The 25200-nt window shown below is 48.0% G+C and overlaps 1 protein-coding gene across 1 annotated transcript in view; it reads left to right on the forward strand.

Annotated features, from left to right (window-relative positions):
- The window catches only part of LOC119391529 (glucose 1-dehydrogenase 2), an 85281-nt gene that overhangs the window by 23878 nt on the left and 36203 nt on the right, over positions 1-25200 (forward strand). Inside the window, exon 3 of the mRNA XM_037659207.2 lies at positions 25073-25165. Within this exon, the coding sequence (XP_037515135.1) occupies positions 25073-25165 (93 nt within the window). The remainder of the gene's footprint in view (positions 1-25072; positions 25166-25200) is intronic.

Raw genomic sequence — 25200 nt, forward strand, 5'->3', positions numbered from 1 at the left:
GAGTGAGAAGGAGGCGTTGGCGCTGACTAATCCACTGGGCCTCGAGCACTTCATCGAGGGTATTGTGCACTCCTAGCGACAAAAGGCGCTGCGTAGAAGTATAGTGCGGAACCCCCAACGCGACCTTGATGGCCTTACGGATGAGCGTGTCTACTCGTTCACGTTGTCCTTGCGTTAACCGGTGAAAGGGAAGGTGGTAACTAAAGCGGCTTAGAATGCACGCGTCTACTAGTCGAAGCATGTCCCGCTCACCGAGGCCCGAGCGTCGATTGCTTACGCGTCGGAGCATGGCGATGACCTGTTCCGTCTGGCGTGAGAGTAGAGAGATGGTGTGTCTAGCCCTGCCATCTGCTTGAACGTAAAGTCCGAGGATGCGTGCTCGCTCTACCTGAGGGATGAGTGTCCCTTCGACGAGTACATTGATGTGGGGTGGGGGATCCTTGCTGCGGCCACGGAAGACAAGGAGCTCAGACTTGTTCGGGGCACAAGTGAGGCCGCCCTGTCGAGCATAGTCTGATACGACCTCGACTGCTTGTTGAAGCCGGTCTTGAATGGCACCGTCAGAACCCCGAAACGTCCACAATGTGATATCGTCGGCATAGATGGCATAGTGCAGATCCTCAACTTGCTGAAGTTGTTTGGGAAGACCTGACATAGCAATGTTAAAGAGTGCTGGCGAGATCACAGCCCCTTGAGGCGTGCCTCTGCCCGGCAGGTGTATGATACCGGAGCGATGAGGGCCTATACCAATTGTTGCGGTACGGTCGCGAAGGAAAGCTCGGACGTAGTTATAAACTCGAACTCCGCAGCGTGATTCGGCGAGGTTGCTGAGAATGAGGTCGTGCTCCACATTGTCGAAGGCCGACTTAAGGTCCAGCGCAAGCAAAGCGCGGGTTTGAGCCCCCTGCGATGGACCCAAGACCTGCTCTTTCAACTGGAGTAACACGTCTTGCGTTGAAAAGTGAGGGCGAAAGCCAAACTGCGTATCCGAGAAAAAAGATTTGCCTTCCAGAAACGGCTGCAGGCGTCGCAGGACAACGTGCTCCATGAGCTTTCCTATACATGATGTGAGTGAGACCGGTCTGAGATTTGCGATGGAGATGGGCTTCCCCGGTTTTGGGATGAGGGAAATATCCGCATGTCGCCATGACTGGGGTAGCGTGCCGTTTCGCCAGTGCTCGTTAAACGTGTTCACCAGGTGCGTAAGATCTGCGTCGTTCAGGTTTCGAAGCGTCGTGTATCGGATGTGGTCCATACCCGGCGCTGAATTCTTGCGGATGTCCTCTAACACGGAGCGGACCTCTTGAATCGTGATTTCGGCATCCAGAGCGTTGGGCATATCTGTGACGTACGGGTACGGGTGGTACTGGGGACTCGCTCCAGAAGGAATATAGCGCGCCTGCAGTTCCTGCAGAAGGCAGTCGGGAGAGTCTCGAAACGAGTGGGTAAGGACGTGCAACCGCTTTTGTGTCTGCGTCTTGGTGCCCGAGGGGTCTATAAGTGCTCGGAGAATGCTCCATGTCTTAGCAGTACTGAGGGTGCCGGACAGCCTGTTGCAAAATCCCCTCCAGTTGTTACTCGTGAGAGTCTGGGCGTATTCCTGCGCTTCTCGCGTGATACGCGCAATCCGAAGTTTCAGTCTACGATTCAGGCGCTGCCGCTTCCAACGCTTCGTCAATCCCCTTCTAGCGTCCCACAAGTGGAGCAGGTGCGGGTCGACGTCGGGATTGATAGGCGTAGTGGTGATCGACCGCGTGGTGGCTTCGAGGTCAGCCGTAAGGGCCGCGAGCCAGTCGTCGTAGCCATCAACTTCTGGACTGGCAGTCCGAAGTTCTCGAAATTTAGCCCAATTTGTTATACGAACTCTACGCTCAGGACGGCGCGAACTGGCGAGAGGAAGGACGGTTGCGACGATGTAGTGGTCGCTACCAAGAGTCTCGTCTAAGGGCCCACTAGATATGACCGCTCCAGTACCGCGGATGATCGTGAGATCGGGACACGTATCTCGCGAGACGCTGTTCCCGACGCGGGTGGGTTGTGCGGGGTCAGAAAGTAGGATAGACATAAATATCTCGCTTGGAGGACTCATGCAAAGACAGCTCAAACAATACAACTGAAAGGTGTGAATTTGGGGTGCGTCATTCGTGCCGGAAGCTTCTCTTGCATTCAGTCGACGTGCCATCAGGATTATTCAGGAGGCAGTGAAGCTGCCGCCTTTACGTTGCTTCCACTATCGAAGGATCGTGTCTACTCTCTTCCGCCTGCAGACTTGACCGGACGGTATCAGGTTGCTTTCCCAAGTATAAGAATTCGGCAGATACCACACCTTGTGGGTATCGGTTTCATGTGAAGCAGTCAGCGAGTAGTTGTATGCTGCATTTGTTTTTTTGCTTTGAGTCAAGCATTAAGAGGTGGATCGACGTATTTTTGTAAGTGTAGTAGTTGTGTGCACATCGTGGGCTTACCAGGCACGTCGACAGCACTGGCGTTTAAAGAGTGACTTATAGTCTGACGTAACGTCAGCACTCACGTTATAACACATGCGTCAGTATCAGCGAAACGAAGTGCACTTTACGGTGCGATCATGTGAATATGATACGCAACTTTCGTTAGCGTATTCATCCGGCGTCGAGAAACGCTTGAATAAAGTTTGCTGAATCATAGGCATACAAATGTAATGATTATTATACTGCTATAAAAGCGGAGCCAATACTGGAAGCACAAACGTTAACCTGACATGACGCCTGCATCGTAGCAGTACATATGTAGCACTTATTGCTTTGTTATAATATTAGATAGCCAGCACCACACAATTGACGTTGCACCGACATTACGCTTGCATAGGGTGTTTTAAATGCGAAGCATTTCTTAGCGAACCTCCGGCACTTTGAGCTTTTCTATCTATCTATCTATCTATCTATCTATCTATCTATCTATCTATCTATCTATCTATCTATCTATCTATCTATCTAGCCACCTACGTCTGAGTGCTCTCGTGATCGCCTCCTTAACTTGGTGTAGATCAAAATTATCGTGGGAGGGTAAGAGGACTTGACGAATATGACTGTGTGGTCGTGACATGAATAACGTGAAAATTCTGTCGCGTGCGTCGTCAAAACCTTTCCTCCAGACACGTGTGGCACATACCCGTTAACCACCGGCCGCGGTGTGGGTATGCGCCACAGGTGATTGACAGTCTATATCTACCCAGAAACGGCGAGAACAGACATTGGTAATTTAAATGCGAGAGCGTTAAGAAAAGCCGACATCGGCAGCGTTGACCCGACGAATGGAAAGAATAAAAATCACACCATCTCCGCTAAAGGGGACCATGAGGCGATGCGAAGCAGCGTTTCGGCACGTCGAGCCCGCGTTTCAGAGGGGAAGTGGAGAGGCAGAAAGTGGGAAAGGGGAGGGGAGAGGGGAAAGTGGGAGAGGAGGTGTGTGGAAAGGGTTCGCGCATGCGCAGTAAGGGTGGCCACGCCGCAGACCACCACAACCACCACCGGTTTGAACTCCGCCATAAGATGCTTCGCATCTAAAATCCGGATCCAAGCAGGAATCGAACCTATGCATTCTGCGTGGCAATCAGGTATTCTGCCACAAAGCCACGCCAGGTCTACAAACTGGTTTGGAAAAGCCTATGCAGGCGTGATGTCGGTGCAACGTCAGTTGTGGTTGTGGTGCTGGGTATCTAATTTTGCAAGAAAGCAATAAACACTACAAATGTAGACCTACAGTACAGGCGTCATATCAGATTAACGTCCGTGGTTCCAGTGTTGGCTCCGCTTTTATAGCAGTCTATAAGCATTAAATTTGTATTCCTGTGATTCAGCAAGCTATATTGAAGCATTGCTCGACCCCGGAGGAATACATTAATGAAAGTTACGTATGATATTCACATCATCGCAGCGTAAGGCTCACTTAGTCCGCCAGAACGACGCAGTGTTCTCTTCATTTCTTACGAGGCTAGGCGATGGCCTCATGCTGACCGAGGATGATGACAGATTGATTGGCAGCCGCTTTGCAGACTAGGCTACGTAGGTCACATACGCCCAGGTAGCCTACGAATACGACAAGCGCCATCCACTGATGTTGGTCTACGTAGCCCTATCCAGGCCTAGCAGCCTCAACGGCCTAAAACTAACCAACGCGATGGCTGACTTCTGATTCCGACATGTCGCCAGCTCTATAGACAGAGGATTTGTCGACGAAATGACCGAGGCATCCACGATTTCTAACAGCTGTACTATAACTCATACTTCACTACACATGGACCCCTCGCCACAGCGATCGCGACCGGATCTAATAACAGGTCATGAGCAGCGTCTAGTGCTCACTGATCACGGTGATGATGACCTTGTTCAAGAACTGTTAGGAACCCCTTCCACACATGCACACGGGTTCGTGAAGCGTGCGTACTTTCTCCACGATAACAGACAAGTATAAGCACTACATATCAGCTTACCGCTATACCCACGTTGCCGTTGGCAGCCTTACCCAACTGTAAACAACTGGTTTATAACACATATGCGGCTCTTCGGCATATATGTGTGCGTGTAAAATTTATACAAATCCTTAGCACTATTTCGTAATGTTTCGCCCAATAAAAAAAATTACGCCACAGTCACCTTCCCGCCGCATGCTTCGCATAACATCAACTGCCACGGTACGTGGGATCTGTCGAATATTTTGCCAAAGCAGATTTCAAACCTGGCGTGACTCTGTAGTAGAATACCTGACTGCCATGCAGTATGCCTGGGCTCGATTCCTGCATCGATTAATCGATGAAAGTTTTCCCGCAAGATGATTAGTCGTTGCCGATGCTTACCTTTAATTTAATTGTGTTTATCGATTAAATCATTTCGGTTAATCGATTTACAGACAGTGACAGGAGTGACGCGGATATTCTAAAGTACTACTAGAATGCTGGACAAGAGGAGCAAGTACTTAAATGCGCTTGTATAACCGATAATGAGTAGGCTAGTCGTACATGCCTTCGCAAATGCGTGTGTGCTACAAAAACTGAGTCATTGGATGTCACGCCTATTAGAGCCCACTGGAGAGGTCGTGGATTCGGAGAATTTATTTTACATAAGACGAGGCGCGTGCGCATTTGAGTGCTCATTCGTTAATGCATTGTGGTAACTGCTTACTGCAATATCAACGCTATATAACAGGCTTTTCAATCTGAACTCAGCTAGAGGGCCACAGTCGCGAAATTTATGCTCCTGAGGGGCCGGTATGGTGAAGAAGGTTGGAGCGGTGCGGAGGGAGGGGGGGGTTAGCTTGAACAAAATATCATTAACGCTGCCATTTCACAGAAGACATTTCCCATATCTCATCTACGGGTCATTACGGGAGGGTATTCGACGTCAGGTTTCGAGAACCATATCCATACTGATCTCGAGAGTGAATGAAATCTGGAAATCTTGAAGCCGATTCTGAAATGTAGTTTTTGTTACACTTTTATCTTTTAACGCATGCCGCACGAACAGTAGTCACGCCTGCCTAGGTCATGAACATGCTTATTACGAAAAAAATACGGGACGAAAACATTCATGTGCGGGACGGGCCGTCTGCGAAACGTCCGCGGGCTGCATGTATGAGACGCCTGCTGCACACAAAGGGACTGCAGCTAAGCGGCACGCTAAGCAGATATCTAACAAAACTGCACACGCAGTCAAACAATTTGACGAAAACCAACCAATACGTCCGCTGCTCTTTCTGTGCGATTTATGGGTGTTATTTTCATCCTATTTAATTTACTTATAAAAAGTCAAATACAATGTATATAATAAATAGTGACGATCCGTCTTTAGGTGGATTACTGTTTCTAGAGGCGGAGGTAGGACAAACATAATTTCACTGTGAAAAAGGGGCAGGTACTTCGAATAAGGAGACAGTCCCAAGGAGCACTGATTTTTGGGCTAGTTGGTTTTCCATCACGGATACTTAAGCGCGTATAGACAAGGACAAAGAGAGGTGACGACAACACAAGCGCTTACTTCCAACTGACATTTATTTACGAAAATGCATAATATGAACTCTTTTTTTCATGACGTCACAAAATCATACTGCTGATATTACGTGAACGTGCTGAGAAACCGTGTTTCTTTCGACGACAAGAAAATAGACGGTGCGCTTACGCATGACTGACCCGCCTTTGCAATCAAATCCGCCTCTATTATCTCCCTCACATCTTGGCTTCTATTTCTAGCTACCACCCTACACATATCATATACTGGTTTACAAGACCTGCCATTCTTCAACCCACACTCATGACAATGCACCGAAAGATTGCCATCACGATAGTTCCCCACCTTCCTCTTGTGTTCCATGAGTCTTTGGTTCAGACACCTACCAGTCTGGCCGATGTAGCTGAAGCCGCATGATAATGGGACCTCGTATACTACTTCTGATACGCACGGTACAAATGGCTCCTGATGCTTAATATCAGCAGTACGATTTTGTGACGTCATGAAAAAAAGAGTTCATATTGTTACGTAAAATGACACGAGGCGTGACTATTTACAAGTGTATTTGCACTGATGTGCACAGCATCGGTCAAGATGGAGGACAGCACCCACAGCAGACCGACAGGCCAGTCCTCTTTGTCGTCTTCTGTATGCAGAATATCTGGCTCTTGATGGGTTAGCTACGTAGCATAACCCCCGGCGGTAAAAGCGCCGTCTCGGTGCACTTTAAACATGTTCTTCAGAAGGAGGGCGGTATTGTTTGAGCCGACTGACGTGCACTACGTCACTGGGCGTGTTTGCAGGCGGGTTAGTCTCCGAGACGGGAACGATCTCGTAGGCGACGTCCGTTACCTGGCGGACGATACGGTATGGACCCATGTAGCGGGATAACAACTTCTCGGACAGGCCAACACGACGAACTGGGCAGCACAGGAGAACGAGGGAACCAGGCGAGAAATGAACGTCGACATGCCTGCTGTCGTAGAGGGTCTTCTGGGTTGCTTGTGAAGCCGACAGCCTAGAGCGGGCGATCTGACGCGCGTAATCTGCACGAGCGACAGCATCCCGTGCGTATTCGCTCGGCGGAGATGTAGTATCCGGAAGTAGGGTGTCCAGTGGTAACGTCGGATCACGGCCATAGAGCATATAAAAAAGTGAGTAACCGGCGGTATCATGACGCGCTGAATTTTAAGCGAAGGTCACGTGAGGTAGCGCCAGGTCCCAGTCATGGTGGTCAGATGAGACATACATGGAGAGCATGTCCGTGAGAGTGCGATTTAGGCGCTCGGTGAGGCCATTTGTTTGGGGATGGTAGGAAGTAGTCAACTTGTGCTGCGTTGAGGATGAGCGTAAAATATCGTCAATTACTCGTGACAAAAATGCGCGGCCACGATCGGTGAGCAGTTGACGAGGAGCGCCATGGTGTAGAATGACGTCGTGGAGCAAAAAGTCGGCAACGTCAGTAGCAGTGCTGGTGGGGAGCGCTCGAGTGATGGCGTACCTGGTCGCATGGTCTATAGCAACGGCGACCCACTTGTTGCCAGAGTTGGACTCAGGAAAAGGGCCGAGAAGGTCTACACCAACACGGAAGAAAGGTTCGGTAGGGATGGAGATCGGGTGGAGGAGTCCAGCAGGGGGTGCGGCAGGTCGCTTCCGACGTTGGCATTTATCGCAGGAGGCCACGTAACGTCGAACGGACCGGGCGAGACCGCGCCAAAAGAAGCGGCGCCGGACACGGTCGTACGTGCGAGATATGCCCAAGTGGCCGGCAGTGGGCTCGTCGTGAAGCTCATGCAGGACCGTTGAACGCAGATGTTTAGGCACGACGAGAAGTAACTCAGGGCCATCGGGCAGAACGCTACGACGGTACAGCGTGCAATTCAAGAGGACGAACATGCGGAGTGACGCGTCGTTAGGGGCAGATTCGAGACGGCCGATGAGTGATCGCAAGGAAGCATCGCGACGTTGTTCGTCACCAGTCTGAAGAAACTGAGACATGGACATGACGCTGGCGCTAGGCTCGATGACTGATCCGTCTGGCTGTTCAACAGGGTAACGGGACAAGCAATCGGCGTCCAGATGGAGACGTCCAGACTTGTAGGCAACTGAGTAGGAGTACTCCTGAAGACGCAGCGCCCACCGACCAAGTCGTCCAGTAGGGTCCTTCAGTGAAGAAAGCCAACAGAGCGCGTGATGATCTGTCACGACACGGAATGGGCGGCCATACAAGTAAGGGCGGAATTTTGAAACCGCCCAGACAAGGGCAAGGCATTCTCGTTCTGTTATAGAGTAGTTGCGTTCAGACTTCGAGAGGAGCCGACTTGCGTACGCAATAACACGATCAGTGCCCCGCTGCGTTTGGGCCAATACTGCGCCGATGCCGTGACCGCTAGCGTCTGTGCGCACTTCTGTAGGAGCATCGGGGTCAAAATGTGCAAGAATGGGTGGTGTCGTTAGAGCGGTGATTAGCTGAGAAAAGGCGTCAGCTTGGAGAGGACCCCAACAAAACGGGACGTCTTGTTTGAGAAGGTCAGTGAGTGGGCGTGCGAGTGCCGCGAAGTTTTTCACGAAACGGCGAAAGTACGAGCACAGGCCCACGAAACTGCGAACATCATGGACAGAGCGAGGAACGGGGAAGTTCGTTACAGCGCGGACTTTGGCCGGGTCTGGTCGTACACCGGAAGCGTCAACGAGGTGGCCCAACACAGTAATTTGACGAAGACGGAAGTGGCACTTCGAGGAATTGAGCTGGAGGCCAGCTTGTCGGAATATTGATAGAATGGTCGAAAGGCGTTCAAGGTGTGTTGCGAAGGTGGGTGAGAAGATGATCACGTCGTCCAGGTAACACAAGCACGTCGACCATTTAAATCCTTGAAGCAGCGTGTCCATCATTCTCTCGAAGGTTGCTGGAGCGTTGCAAAGACCGAAGGGCATGACCTTGAATTGGTAAAGGCCGTCAGGGGTAACGAATGCGGTCTTCTCACGATCCATGTCGTCTACAGCAATTTGCCAGTAGCCAGATCGGAGGTCGAGAGATGAAAAGAAGGTGGCGCCATGGAGACAGTCGAGTGCGTCGTCGATACGTGGAAGAGGATACACGTCTTTCTTGGTAATTTTGTTGAGGTGCCGATAATCAATGCAGAAACGCCAGGAGCCGTCTTTCTTCTTTACTAATACCACGGGGGAGGCCCAAGGGCTAGACGATGGCTCGATGATATCTTTCGCTAGCATTTTGGCCACTTCTTTTTGAATCACTGCTCGCTCTGATGCAGACACGCGGTAAGGCCTACGGTGGATGGGTGCAGAGTCACCGGTGTTAATTCGGTGAGTGACAATCTTAGTCTGGCCCAAGGGACGATCATGGATGTCGAAAATGTCACTATACGAGGCTAAGACCTGGGAGAGAGCGTCGGCCTGATCAGGAGAAAGGTCTGATCCAATCATGTTTCGAAAAATGGCGGCGTCAGAACCGGGCAACCGTGAGACTTCAGCTTGGTCCGGAGCAGTTACGGCGACAACGTTGATGTCATCGTCGGTTATAGCTGTGAGTTGGGCGAGCGACATCTGGTAGGGCAACACTTGGGGAATGAGGCCGAAATTGAGGAGCGGAAGGAAGACGGAGTTATCCACTATGGTGGCGATGGTATGCGGCACAGTAATATTGCGCGTAAGCCGTGCGTCTGTTATAGGTGTAACGATGTAGTCGCCGTCGGGAACTGGAGGGGTCGATGACAAACAGACGTACGTCACTGGTCGAGGTGGCAGGCGAACAAAAGTGGTTGGGCTCAAGCGGCTGACGGGCTTTTCACAGTTATCGGCGAGAAGAGGAAGATCGAGGCTGAGTGTACCAGAAGAACAGTCAATTAAGGCCGAGTGTGCCGAAAGGAAATCAAGGCCAAGTATGAGGTCATGAGGGCAACGAGCTAGAACGGCGAAAAGGACGACGGTGTGACGACCGGCAATGCTGACACGAGCAGTGCACATTCCGATTACTTCTACAGTACCGCCATCGGCAACACGTATTGCCTGTGTCGTGGACGGCGTCATAATCTTCTGCAAACGGCGGCGTAGAGGGGCGCTCATAATAGACAGGTGCGCGCCTGTGTCAACGAGGGCGGTCACAGAAACATTGTCGACTTTTACTTCAAGCAGGCTGTGGTGTGTGGGCAGCGTCAGTAGAGGATTTGTAGGCGTCGACGGTATTGCAGCTTCACCTCCATAAGCTGCAATATCTAGTTTTCCTGCTGCGAGCGTCCAGAGAAGGTCGGCGAGGGAAAGCGTCGAGGCTGCGGAGAGCGGGACTGGCGGCGTTGCGGCGACGGCGAGCGGGAGTAGCGGCGAACGGGCGAAGTAGCGTCATTGGTGAGAGGTACGTGAGAGGACGAGTAGAAATTGGAGGGTGCAGCGGCTGAACGTGTAGAAGTGGTAGGGCGCATGTAGGTAGGGTAGGTCTGGTGTGGTGTGGTGGGTTTGACCAGCGGCGACGGCAATAGCGAGAAACGTGCCCTGGCTGGTGACAGGAAAAGCAGATAGGCTGGTCATCGGGTGTTCGCCATTCCGTAGGGTTGAGGAAGGGCACTGTAGGAGAGGATCGGCGAGCGTTCCCTGGGGAGTAAGGCGGTACTACAGGGCGAGTCAGGGGACATGCTGAAGGAAGGCCGAGGTTTGCAAACTCCTGCCTGACCACAGCTTGAATGAGGGCCACCGATGGCTGTGAAGGGTCAGTGGTGTGTGCCGTAAAAACGGGTGGTTGAATGGGAGCAGGACAGGCAGCTTCAATCTCCCGACGAACAATGCGTGTGACATTGTCATAGGTGCGCGGCTGGGGAGCGGCTTCACAAGATGAGGTTGCGGCCGTGTTGGGAAGCCGCGTAAATCGCTGAGTTATACGGCGGCTCTTGGCTTGTTCAAACCGTCGGCACTCTTTGATGATTGATTCGACGGTGGCAACGTTGGTATAAACAAGCAGGTTGAAGGCATCGTCTGCGATACCTTTCAGCACATGCGATACCTTCTCTGACTCAGGCATGTGCTCATCAACCTGGCGACAAAGGGCGATGACGTCGTGAATGTACGCGACGTACGATTCCGTAGAGGTCTGTGCTCGAGTTGCCAGTTGATTCCGCGCAGCCATCTGCCGTCCAGCGGTGTTGCCAAAAAGGTCGCGGATCTTCTCTTTGAAGGATTCCCAGCTCGTAATGTCAGATTCGTGCGTCTCGAACCACACCCGCGGTGGGCCATCAAGGTAGAAAAGTACGTTGGCGAGCATAAGGGTCGGGTCCCACCTATAGCTGGCGCTGATGCGTTCATACAGGTTGATCCATTTGTCAATGTCAACGCCATCCTGTCCGGAGAATACGCCAGGATCACGAGCAGGAGGTAGGACTACGTAGGTGGAAGCCACGGGAGGGGCAGGCGGTGACGACGATATTCCGTCAACTTGTGACATGGTCGGACCCGCGATGATACGGCCGTTGCGGAGCTTCGTGATGAGTACAGGGAACAACCAGCACCTCCACCACAAAGATGTTACGTAAAATGACACGAGGCGTGACTATTTACAAGTGTATTTGCACTGATGTGCACAGCATCGGTCAAGATGGAGGACAGCACCCACAGCAGACCGACAGGCCAGTCCTCTTTGTCGTCTTCTGTATGCAGAATATCTGGCTCTTGATGGGTTAGCTACGTAGCAATATTATGCATTTTCGTAAATAAATGTCAGGTGGAAGTAAGCGCTTGTGTTGTCGTCACCTCTCTTTGTCCTTGTCTGTGCGCGCTTAAGTATCGGTGAGTTAGTCTCGATAGTTAGACGCAGAGCTGTTAAGGGCTCTTTGTGGTTACCTTAACTGAAATGTACCAGCTTGGAAGTGCTGCCTGCAAATGAATAAGTTACAAGTTGCAAAAAAAAAATTAAAATGCCAGCCACGGACGCACAGCAGTTGCGGTGCTCGGCTACTGGACCGGCTCAACCCCGGCAGCGGCGGTCGCATTTCGATGGAGGCGAAATGCTAGACGTCCGTGTACTGTGTGATGTCAGTGAGCCTTACAGAACACCAGGTGGCCGAAATTTCTGGAGCCTTTCACAACGGTGTGTGCCATAATCATATCGTAATCTTGCACGTAAAACCCAAGATGTTATTATTAAAAAAGAATTTCCACTCCCCTGTCCTCCCAGCCGGTGCGCACGGCTATATGCATAGCGATAGAGGAATTCGTCGCAGCAACATCGGCTAGCATGTTTGTTTTTCTCTGGACATGGTCATGCCTTGGCGCGGACAGCATTATTCAAAGGGCAATTAAGTGAGGGTTACGGGTGCTGCCTTGGCCAGATGCTTCGGGAAAGTGATGGAAAGGATGGTGCTGTCAATATTAGAGTGGCTTCTAAGAGCAATACCTCCTATCCTGCATTTATGAACAGCTTTAGAAGAGGTCGATCCGCTATTGACGGTGCGGTCGACTTGATGGTCAACGTTGAAGAGGAAAGAAGCCGACGCAGACTAGTGGCGGCCGTCTTCCTAGACATTAAGGGCGCCTGCGATAATGTGCTGCATTATGCTATCCTTGACGCGCTAGAAGAGTTAGACATCCGCGGATGACTGTACGCCTGGATCGTTTGTTATATTAGTGACCGTAGCATTTGCATGACGACAAGCGACGGAGACACCGATCGATATAATACTCACCGCGGTTTTCCTTAAGGGGGAGTTCTCAGCCCGACTCTATTCAACGTTACGATGATTGGACTAGCAGCAGAACTTTCCAGCACGGTAAAGGTCAGCGCATATGCGGATGACATATGCATATGGGCATCCGGAGCTACTCGTCCGCAACTGCGTGCTCAACTACAACGTGTAGTGACGACCACAGCTAAATATCTACGACGTCAGGGTCTCACTCTTTGAATAATACCTCAACTTGGGACCTGTCGCAAACATGGGCCACTAAGTCCGATCGGTAGCGAGACCCGCGCTTGCTACCTCTTTGAATTGACAAATACTCACTGCTTTCATTCACGCGCAAACATATGTCAAGATATCTGATATTTATTAATGGAACAGCGATACCTGCTGTAACGCACCACAAGTTCCTTGGTGTAATCATAGACAGATCTATCGTGGTCGAGACATGCCGCAGCACTTTAAATCTAAATTGAAGAGCTTTGTTCTCGTTCTTCGGACTGTGGCAGGAGCAAGATAGGGCCCGTCAGAATCGTCACTTCTTCAATTGTGTCATGCTCTATTCGTAGCATACATACGATACAGCATGCCGGTGCTCTAAAACATGAGGCCTAGCTGTGTGAGCATGCTAGAGAGGATTCAAGCTCAAGGATTGCGAACACGTCTGGGCCTACCACGTTACACTTCAACGAATGGAGCTATCGCGGAAGCTCGGGCTTCTCCTATCAGTGTATACAAGCTCTGCAAGCCAGAGCCTCCTCGAGTGCATCTTCGCTTATTGGCCCGACACAGGCAGCATCCCCTATCAGTACGCTCCGCCACCCACCCATACTTCAGTTTTTCAAAAGCAGTTTTACGGCATGACGATGTTATACCATCAAGATTTTCTCCCCCGATTGTTCCTGGAACACCTTCATGGGTTCTCCCTAAACCCCCGTTAGTCTCACGATTCACGGGATTACGAAGAAGTCTCTCGTTTGAATCAACTGGCCTCAAACAACTGACCTTGCATCACATTTATACAACGTGCGGCGGTACTGTGCACGTGTACACCGATGGGTCTGCCTCGCTGTATACCTCCGCTGCAGTGTTTGTCATCCCACAAGTGGTTATCGCTCGACGGTTCAAAGTATACCACAAAACCACATCAACGGCCGCAGAGCTTCTTGCCATCCGAGAGGCAATTTCTGGAGAGTAACCTCGAGCATGGATGATATTCTGCGATGCCAAACCCACTTTGCAAACTCCTATTAGCGTCATGAGACAAAGAGAGAGAGAGGTTTATTTATAGAAAGGCAGAGAGGTCGGCCTGAGCGATATTATGCTCTAGCCTGCTACTCTAAACCGGGGGTGGGGAAAGGGGAGAAAAAAGAATGATGGATGACGACGGTAAGTAAGAGAGGTGAGTATGTACAGTCCCGTCTAGGTGGTGCAGTGCTATAGCCGCGCATCCAGTCCAGTGGCTTGTAGGAAAGCTGCAACCGCTCTTATGACCACAGTTGTGCTGTTGGCGTCAGGCCATGGGCCCAACACAACCTCATCAGTTAATGGCCTATTATGTACTCCTTCAGTCGAGGAAATCAGTTTCTGTCGTTCGCGTGCGTATGCTGGGCAGGTACAAAATATGTGCTCAAGTGTTTCTGGCACTTGACAGTGATCACAGTTGGGACCGGTGTCACTGCAGCCGATGATATGTGCATAACGTCTTGTGAAGGCCACACCAAGACGAATTCGGTGAATCATACTTGTGTTGTGTCGTTTTAATTTACGAGGCATACAAAACCTCATTTCGGGGTCCCATTTGTGTAATGTCTGTATTACCCTTTGGCTATAGAAATTGCAGAGCTTCACGTCGCTTCAACAAATGACCACCTCGTCACCTTCCAGTGGATTCCTGCGTACTGTGTTGAGATGGAAGACGAAGGGGAAGACGCTGAAGCTAAAAGAGCCTTAAACAGCGCCTGTGAAGTGCGCATTGAGTTTTTACGACCAGACACGAACGCCCTGCTTCGCTGCGTAATGCGCAACTTCCCACTTGAGCACTGGACCAAACCAGAGCGACGACACCGGCGATTGCACAAATGAGACCCGGGAGTGAGGTTCTGCATGCCTCGTAAATTAAAACGAGACAACGCAAGCATGATTCACCGGATTCGTCTTGGTGTGACCTTCATAAGACATTATGCACATATCGGCTGTAATGACACCGATCTCAACTGTAATCACTGTCAACTGCCAGAAACACTTGAGCACTTGAGCATTTTGTAGCTGTTCAGCATACGCACGGGAAAGAGGGAAACTGATTTCCTCTACCCAACGATTTCGCAATTGGTCATTAACTGATGAGGTTTTGTTGAGCCCTTGGCCTGACGCCAACAGTGCAACTGTGTTCGTAAGAGCGGTCATAGCCTTCCTACAAACAACTGGACTGGATGTACGACTATAGCATTTCACCAACTTGACGGGGCTGACCTCCCTAACTCATCATCGTTATCCATCACTCTTTTTCTTCCCCTTTTCCCTCTCCCGGTGTAGAGTAGAAGGCTAGAGCACACTATCGCTCAGTCCGACCTCTTTGCCTTTCTGTAAATAAACCTCTCTCTCTGGTTGAGTGAAAAGGAAAGAGGTATTCCATGAAAAAAAATAGAGGTGTGTGTGAGGCCGGGGGGAACGTTTCGCTGAATTATGGCTGTCTGTCAAAACGAAGCACCACTTAACATTGGTTGGTTAGAAATTTCTAGAAGCTTAACACTCATTGGTTTTTGTTGTGTACATACCATATTGGATGGATTCAAGAGCCCCTTTTGAAACGTTATACCTGCTTGCTGGAGTGTATTCAACTTGGTAATGAGGTATGACTGTGTATATTTTCTGTCACTTGGGGACCGGAAGTTTGACCGAAGGATATAAAATTTGAGGTCGTTGAAGTTGTGACCTGCTACATTAAAAAGCTGTGCCACTGCTCCCCGTAATTTCTTCGCCGTGTCCGCGCGATGCTCGTTTAATCTAACACTAACAGGCTGTCCCGTTTTGCCAATGTTCCGCTTGTGACAATATCAACATTCGATCCTATGACAACGCTTCAACTGGTGCAGGTAAAAGTAGACTTTATATGTGAATGTAATCGCTTCCCGTGCCTTTAACTATAAGGTCATCTTGAAGGAGTTTGCAAGTCTCACACAGACGCCAACACTCGGGCTTATTCTAGACCTTGCGCGACAACCAGCGATAACGCTGGAATATTCGACGCCACATGTATAAATGCCGACACGCTTCACCGCTTGTCAGTTGATCGACGGTCGACGATCTGTTCGCAACCATCAGTGTATTGCTGTAGTTTGACTTTCAGTTTCCCGGCCACAAGTTCGGCCAAATAAAGAGTTTCATCTCGGACGTGCTAACTGCTGCCTTCGTCGACGTCACGACCACGTGGCAATATCGTGGGTCTGGGACGTTGAAACCCAACAATCATTATAGGACGACGCCTTTCTGAAAGCACGCGGCCGTTTCAGCTGTCCGCGAATGCCCTTTTTGATCCTCTGCGGCGCTTCGCGCTCGGCTCGCTCCAAGGGTAATCCGAATTAGCCTGGTTGCGGCCAAGCATGACCAAATTAACGAGAGCTTGATGGTATTAAGCAATGCGTATATATATATATATATATATATATATATATATATATATATATATATATATATATATATATATATATATATGTGTATATATATATATATATATATATTTATTTGGCCGAACTTGTGGCCGGGAAACTGAAAGTCAAACTACAGCAATACACTGATGGTTGCGAACAGATCGTCGACCGTCGATCAACTGACAAGCGGTGAAGCGCGTCGGCATATATATATATATATATATATATATATATATATATATATATATATATATATATATATATATATATATATATATATATATATGTGGATGTTATTTATGCCCTCCAGATGTCCTTAAGAGCAGGCTCTATATAAAGAGTCAATGGTGCTCTCATGCGCATATATATATATTATATATATATATATATATATATATATATATATATATATTGAAAAAAAAATCAAGCACGTAGGAAAAATTGTTCAGTAAAGGACTGACGTTTCGGCCGCGGGACCGGCCTTCGTCGGACGAAGGCCGGTCCCGCGGCCGAAACGTCAGTCCTTTACTGAACAATTTTTCCTACGTGCTTGATTTTTTTTTTCAACTTTTACTTCCGGGTCCTTTGTTAGCACTTTATTGTTTTTATATATATATAATTCAAAAGAAAGTTCTGAAGGTCCGGTGCACATGTAGTTGAAGAAATGAAGGAGCACACTTACGAAAATTGCATATTTTTACTCAGAATATATATATATATATATATATATATATATATATATATATATATATATATATATATATATATATATATATATATATATATATTGTTATGAACCCACCACCGTAAGGGCTCTGACAGGCTGGACCCCGAGCACGACTACCTGGGAAAGTGCCTCAGAACCATGCTGCATTAATGTGCAGAATGCGCGACCCCCTGTGCAGTGCTCTCTTGTTTGCTGGCGTCCATCTCACAGACACTGGACGCGTTCCTCAGAGACGCCGGACGTTTCGAACAGCGGAGCTGCGCCCTCCTTAGCGTCTGAGTGCCGATAAAAAGCCGGCGCGTCTAGTGCCGGGGGCTTCTTCTTCCACACGCTTTGTTTGTGCTTTGTCCTCGTCACGTATTAAACTTTTTTTTCGTTGGCTACCTTTTGACTTGCCACTGCCTGGATCTCTCAGCCCAGTCCTTTGGCCCTCGTGTCATGCTATCCGTGAGACCCTGGTGCCTCTCGTAACAACATATATCAAAGAAAAACGAGCCCTTAGAGGTAATCTTTTTAGGGGCGAAGCTCCTTAAGGCGGCACCCGTTCGTCCCTCGTAGTCGTCGTGGTCGTAGTAGTGAGTAACAAGTCTTACGCTTTGACCTCCAAGGTGGTGCCGGTGGGAGATTTCTCCTGTGCGTTGTTGAACAATAAAAAAATTCGCAGCGTGCGCGTTAACTAAAAGCCGAATTCTTCTGTCTCTCATTCCCCCATTAGCAGCCATTGGCATGTTTCAGTAGGAAACGTTAGTAGAAGTAGAAGTGTAAGTGTTAGCTAAAAGCCGACTTCTTCTGTCTCTCATTGCCATTAGCAGCCATTGTTTACCTCCAAGGTAGTGCCTGGTGAGATTTCTCCTGTGCGTGATTAAACAATAAAAATTTTGTTCAAAACGCCGTTGATTGATGAAATAAACCAACGAAAGACGCCAGATGTTTTGTAAAAGCAGAACGAAAGAACGCCAGATGTTTTTCTTAAAGTGTAGTAGTAGTAGTTGCATGTAGCCACCTCGCCCGATCGTCAACGGGCGAGGTGGACCGGCAACGGCGCGAGGACCCTGCCGTACGAGAGTTAAATCACACTAAAAGACATACTTTGCGGGCGATACACTCTAGTGAGCTTTCAACTTTTCGTCTTAATGTACATGATAAAGAAATTATTTCTACGAAAAACGCAAGGCACACCTTGAGCAATATGTTTGGTTTTGGGACGCTAAATGGAATCATGAGGCGATGCGAAGCCGGAGCACTTGCACGATCGCGTTCCGTTGGCTTTCGTTGGGCATGCTACCGACCTCGCGTCGTGGAACGCGCGTCCTGTCTTCCCTCTAGCCTTGCCTTTAATTCGCACAGGGCGAGCGGGGAATGCGGTCGCTCTTGGCGCTCTTTCGCTCGGGAGCGGACTTCTTCCTTGCATTTCACCGATCACAAGTGATAATGAAGGGACCACGTAAACCAACAGTACAATAAAAGTTTGATGTTTAATATATACACGATGTTTCACACTCTTTATATTATGTACTGGGCGCATTTCACGGAAGAGTTTCACGGTTTACAGATGATTCCCTCCGTAGCTTCACCCCACTCATCATCATTCACCCCGTGGATATGCTGTGATATTTTTTTTCTTTCATTCATAGCGAGGGATTATTGGTCAGCTGTCAGCTCGTAAATAGATCACGTGCTACGTGACGCCGGCAGGTGGAAAAGGAAAGTATAGCGGATGTTATTTGTAGTCATTTGGAATAAAAATTACACCATCTCCCTCTAAAGGGGACCATGAGGCGATGCGAAGCCGGAGCACTTGCACGATCGCGTTCCGTTGGCGTTCGTTGGGCATGCTACCGACCTCGCGTCGTGGAACGCGAAGAGGGACGCTACGCGCGTCGTATCTTCCATCTAGCCTGGCCGTTAATTCTCACAGGGCGAGCGGGGAACGCGGTCGACAGGCGGACGAGAGGGGGGCAGCGTAGGAGAGGAGGGAGAAGGGGAGGGGACGCGCATGCGCTCGAACTCATCGCGGCGTTGCGCAGGAGAGAATTTCGGCATGTCTAGCCCGCGTTTCAGAGGAAGAGTGGAAAGGGAAAGTGGAGAGGGAGAGTGGAGAGGCGAAGGGGAGAGGGAAAGTGGAGAGGGGAAGGGGAGAGGGAAAGTGGAGAGGTGAAGGGGAGAGGGTGAGTTCCGCGCCGTTGTCGGTTGAGGCGCCCGACGAGCCATGGGTGGCGTCCACGGTGTACGCGGCGGTCCCGGTCCTCACAGTGGATGAATCCATGGTCAAGGACGCGTGGACGGCGTCCCTGCTCGTGAACAGGTATCACGGCGTCGGTGAACCGCCGGCTTCGGTGAACGGGCGTCGGCTAGTCTCCGTCTCTGAACGGTGGTGGCACTGGCGGCAGGTGAGCAGCTGCCGAGGAGGCCTGGACGCCGTCCTCAACTCGCGCTTAATGCGGCTGCACGTTGGCGGGTGCCATGGACGAAGAAGCGGGGACGTAACACTTTGTTTTCGTCGACTTCTCCATTGTAAAGGAAGAGAACAGAGACAATGGCCGTTGGTTCGTTGGTTGGTTGGTTGGTTGGTCGGTCGGTCGGTCGGTTGGGGGAATAGCTCAACCCACTACGGGGGATCGGCCACGAAGCGTGCGGTAGTACACTTTGTGAAAAAATAAAATGAAAGGAATATGCGAAAAAGATAATTTATAGTAAAAAAAAATGTTGGGGCAATTTTGATTTTTTTCTTTTTTAATGAAATGGTAATTAAACGATTGTTAAATAATAGAATTAAATAAATAAGCAATTACAGAAATTTAAGTAAGGGAACGAAATGATATATTTTTACTTATAATATTAACATGGCCGTCTCTTTGTTTCTTTAATATAAATGAATATGACATCATATATACCCCTGTTGCATTGTCCCAGTGCCAACGCCCCCAGGGAGAGTAATGCCGATGTGGAAAGCTCAAGGCCAAGTTTTTGAAAAGGAGGTTTTAGAAATCTTTGCCTTATGTTTTCGTATCTTCGACATTCTGTGAAGTAGTGCTCTATTGTTTCTGCTTGATTACAATAATTACAGTTAGGGGATGGAATGAAACCAGCCTTGTGTAAATAAAAATTTAGTGACTGTATTCTGCATCGCAGTCTTTAACGTTACTTCTAATTGCCTTGTACTACACCATGTGCTATTCCACGAAAACCTAAGGTGCTGAAAATATGTGTTGTTTAGGACAGAAGATTTAGTACGTTCCTCTTGCAGACAAAAATTTCGGAATCATGCGATCGTGTTATTAGAAGACGGCCTCAGAACATCTATGACCGTTCCTTGAAGGGATGCTGCCGCCAGAGTGTCCGCCGCTTCATTTAATATCAGTCCAGTGTGGCCTGGTACTCAAACCAACCGGACGTGCCGTACGTGATTGGGCATATATGAGTAAAGTTCTGTTAGGCAGCTCGACGGCTGTGGCACTGTTAATGCCGTACACACACAAAGGAATCCGTTAATATAACTGCTGAAGAGATATGTGCTGGGAGTTTTCGCAAAGCAAGAATAATTGCGATTAATTCTGCCTGGAATATTGGTGTGTAGTCGGGTAAACGAAGGGAAAATGACCAATTTAGTGCTGCTGAATAAATTCCCACCCCTGCCTTCTCATCAGTAACAGAAGCATCTGTGGCTATTACTGAATTTATCCGTACGTTTTTAAGGTGGTCTTTCAACAACCCATTTAAATATCTAATGAGCAATAACTTAGCATTTGTTGGAAATATGTCATCATATTCTATTACTGCTGTGTGTTTGAGTGCGTTTGGGTAGATTGTATCACTAAATGCCACTTGTAATGGCTCCAGGAGCTTTTGCACGAAAATTATTTGAGGGCGATGTAGTGAGACCATTCACTTTCAAAAATGTGGACGGCTCTTTAAGAAATACATATTCGGAGCGTCTGTGTTGGGAGGCATATATGTTTAGAAATGTTTGAACTGTTAAAATTCTAAACCTAGTTTGAAGACATGGCAGATTTGTTTCATGGTAAAGTATATTATTAGCTATAAATTTTGGAAGTGCGAGACATAAACGTAATGCCTCACGTTCCATAGTTAGAAGAGGGCGTAATTTATAAGCAGGTCCCCCACAGAACAAAATGCATCCAAACTCTGATATTTGGCGGACGTACATGCAATAGATCATTAACAATGTTTTTCTACGCATTCCAAAACGAGTGCTGCTGATTCGTCTTAATAATCCAATTGCACGTAAACCTTTAGCTGCAATGTACTCAATGTGCGAGCTCCAATTAAGATTAGGCGTATATCGTATACCCAAATATTTTAATGAATCGACCTGTGGAATAAAGGCGTGGCCGTACATAAGTGCGATATGCACGGGAAAAGTCAATGGAAAAGCAAGAAGAGCACTTTTGTTATAATTCAGGTCATTAAGCCATATTTCGATCTCATTCAAGTATGGCTGTAGAATGTTGTACAGCGAATGTATATCACTGGAAGATGCAAAGAATGCAATGTCATCCGTGTATGCATACACTTGCACGTCGTTGCGCGAAGGAAATGAACTTAGTACTAATATATTGAATAAATTGGGCGAGAGAACTGACCCTTGAGGAACGCCCCTTGTTTGTTTCTATTTTTGAGAAGATAACCCGTTCTGCGAGCAATAAAATGTGCGTCAACTTAGAAAATTTTGTAGCAATGCAATTATATACTCAGGAACATTTACACTTTGGAGTTTACTAATCAAGATGGCATGTTCTACGCTGTCATATGCCTTCGCAATATCTAAGGTCACTAGGGCGGCATACTGTTTTTTGTGCCGAGCAAGTTTAATTCTACTTTCCAAATCACCATGGGCACACGAAATAGAGCGTCCAGGGTGGAATACAATTTGCAATTCATTCACTATATGTTTTGCTTCAATCCATTCTTCAAGATGTCCATAAATAATCGCTCTATTAGTTTTACGAGATTCGACGTGAGGGAAATAGGCCGAATGTTATCTATTGCATAAACAGCGCCCTGTTTTTTAAGCAGCGGTACTACTTTGGCAACTTTCCAATCTGGGTGAATCCAGGCATTTTCTATAGAAAAATTTAGAAAGTTACAGAGATCGATGGGAGATAAATCAAACATAATTTTTATCATGGCTGCAGTTATATTATCTGGGCCCGGTGCTGAGCCTGGCAGTGACTTTACTGCTTCCGTTATTTCTTCTAAGGTCGCTGCCTTATATTCGTTGGCTTTTTCTGTAACAGACAAATGGTAGGGTAACACCGATGTGAAGCGACACTCCAATCATTTCGCAACTCTTTCCAGTGATTGAACCAATTCTGCGACTGATAAACAAGCTGATTCTAAATTTACTGGTCGCGGAACAATCTTTTTGTGTCTCAGAAACCTAAATAATGCTTTCTTATTTTTGTCTCTGACATATAACTGTATCGTTTCGAGTTATAATCTTCTTTGGCTTTGTCAATCGTCTGTTTAAATGTTGCAGCAGCATATTTATAATCTTTCCAGTTACGTGGGCACTGGTTTTAAAGTAATTTCTTCCAAGCTGCTTTACGTCGCCTGTAGTCGCGATCACAGTCAGGATTCCACCATGGCGCATGAGCGCCGCCTTTAGTTGACTGCACACTGAATTTAGCTTTTTTCATACTATCTCCTAACAGTTGACAGCAATTAAGTGCCTTTACTTGGTCACTTAGTCCTGTCTGTTTGTTTAAGAGTGACCGTAATGAATCTTTAAATTTGTTGTAATTGACATAATTGCGAACACATTTGTTAATGACGTAAGTGGGCACACTATTTCAACAAAGTATTGGTTGGTGATCACTGTTTGTGGCCGATGTGATGGCAGACCAAGAAGAAATGATGCAACCGGAGCTTGTAAAGGTCAGCTCTATGACAGAACGTGATAGGCCAGATAAATAGGTGGGGCTTCTGGAATTTAAACATTGAAGACCATTCAAGCTGGACCATTCTAGCAGCCGTTTACCAGAGGCATCGGATCGGTAACCCCACGATATGCGGTGAGAGTTAAAATCTCCTCCTATTATTATGTTCTTTCTGCATGCTGCTAGTGCGGAATCCAAAGAATTAGTACTCATAACGCCTGCAGGAAAATATACATTGACTATGGAAAACGGTGTATAGCCAGGAATATTTACGTCGACTGCCAATATTTCACTTTCTGTAGATATGGAATGATGGGTAATCTTCGCTTTATGGCAGATGTTTTTAGAGATAAAACACGCTAAGCCTCCTCTACAAGAACGGCGATCCAAACGAAAGCAATGGTAGTTATTTAGACTGAAACTTTTTTTCTGTAGAAAGCCAGGTTTCTTGTAATAGAACTAAATCAGAAGAAAGTTCTCCACAAAGGTGTAACAAATCAGTTGCTGCTGAAAACATTTATCGGCAATTCCACTGCAGTACTTTTATTGAACCTATGTTGACTGTAAACCAGCAGTTTCAACAGCTTTCTGGAGAATGCTGTCTTTTAAGAAATCTTCCTTCTTCGATGTACTGTGATCTTGACATTTTTTTGTTTTCAGTCTATGTAAAAGAACGGATTTCGGGGAGTAAGGGGCAGCTCGACGTTTACTGGCTCTAATATCCATATCCATACTTTCTATGCTTTGGGAAGTGGTCTCCGAGATAGTACCACCCTCCTATCACAGGATCCTCTGTTAGTTCCTCATGGTTGTGCATGACGCCTGTATGAAGTGCAGTTCGCCCTGCAAATTTCAAGATTTGTGTCATATGATCTGTCATAACTTGTCCGGTTGTCTCTGAAAGATTTTCAAAACGTGCGCTCAGTGCTTTCGACATTGCCTTCTCAACAGCAGCGGCTACAACCTCGCCTATAGTTGTATCCATGGCTTGCGAATGACGAGCAGCAGCGTCAGCGTATCTGCAGGATCTCTCTAATACTATAGCTCGAGCTTCGCGCCATAAGCATCGCTTTCTCTCTATAATTTCTAAAATTTGAAGCTCTTGAGCCCTCGCTAGGCAGTTTGAATGATCGGCTGGGTGGGAACCTTGACAAAGACAGCATCTTTCGCTTTGAGAAGCACATGTTTTAGTGTCATGGTCTTCTCCGCATATGCGGCATCGAGGAGATGATCGGCATCCCTTAATGGAGTGACCATATCGCCAACACTGAACGCATTGCAGTGGACGGGGAGCAAGTGCTTCAACTCTATATATTAAGGGCCACGCCTTAATCTCTGTGGGCCTATTTACAACGGCAAATGTCACAATGACTGACTCTGTGGGGACTCTTTGATCGTCTGAGACTCTTGAACATCGATCCACTGATATGGCCCCGGCAGCAGAGAACATTTCCAAGACCTCTGAAGCGCACAGACTCCAGTCAACTCCGCGAACTAAGCTTTTAACGCAAGCGTACGCTAGGCCGGCTGTTCTATTCTGCTCCTTCGTCGTTGTCTTCCACCGCTTGCCTAGCGCACGACCTTGCGCGAGCGCCGCTGCCTTCCTTACAATATATATATATATATATATATATATATATATATATATATATATATATATATATATATATATATATATATATATATATATGTTCACCGCAAAGTGTCGTCGACGAGGAGAGAAGGCTGTGTCCTCGAGTGTTCGGTCGTCCTGAGTCCTTTCTTTGCTCTTGACATGAAGGTATGAAGAACGCCAACCGTGACTTCTTTGCCGCGCAAGGTCAACACTGCGGGCACTTGGTACCGAGGGAAAGAGTCGCTTTTGCCGGACCCTCTGGCACGAAATATTTGTGTCGCAAACTGAGAATCAAGGAAACAACACGAAGAAGACGGGATAGGATAGATCGCCAGTCCCATCCTGTCTTCTTCTTGTGTACATCGTGTGATGGTTCTTTAGCAGCCATCACGTGCTGGAGATCCGCAGAACTATGGCGCCCGTGTACATTTTTCTATGCCGTGTTATGTATTTTCACCACAGCGCAATATAATTAGGCCAACTCCTCTTCAACTCTGGATGCTTTCTTATTCTCCTTGACAGGTTCTGGTGACTAGAGGAGACGTGACAAATGAAGACGACGTTGCTCATGTTGTTCAAGAGACGGTAAAGAACTTCGGCCGAATCGACATCCTCGTAAGTTGATGTGGGTTTATGGATGTTGCCGCACC

Source organism: Rhipicephalus sanguineus, chromosome 4 (assembly GCF_013339695.2).
Source record: "Rhipicephalus sanguineus isolate Rsan-2018 chromosome 4, BIME_Rsan_1.4, whole genome shotgun sequence".
Taxonomy (NCBI): Eukaryota; Metazoa; Arthropoda; class Arachnida; order Ixodida; family Ixodidae; genus Rhipicephalus; species Rhipicephalus sanguineus.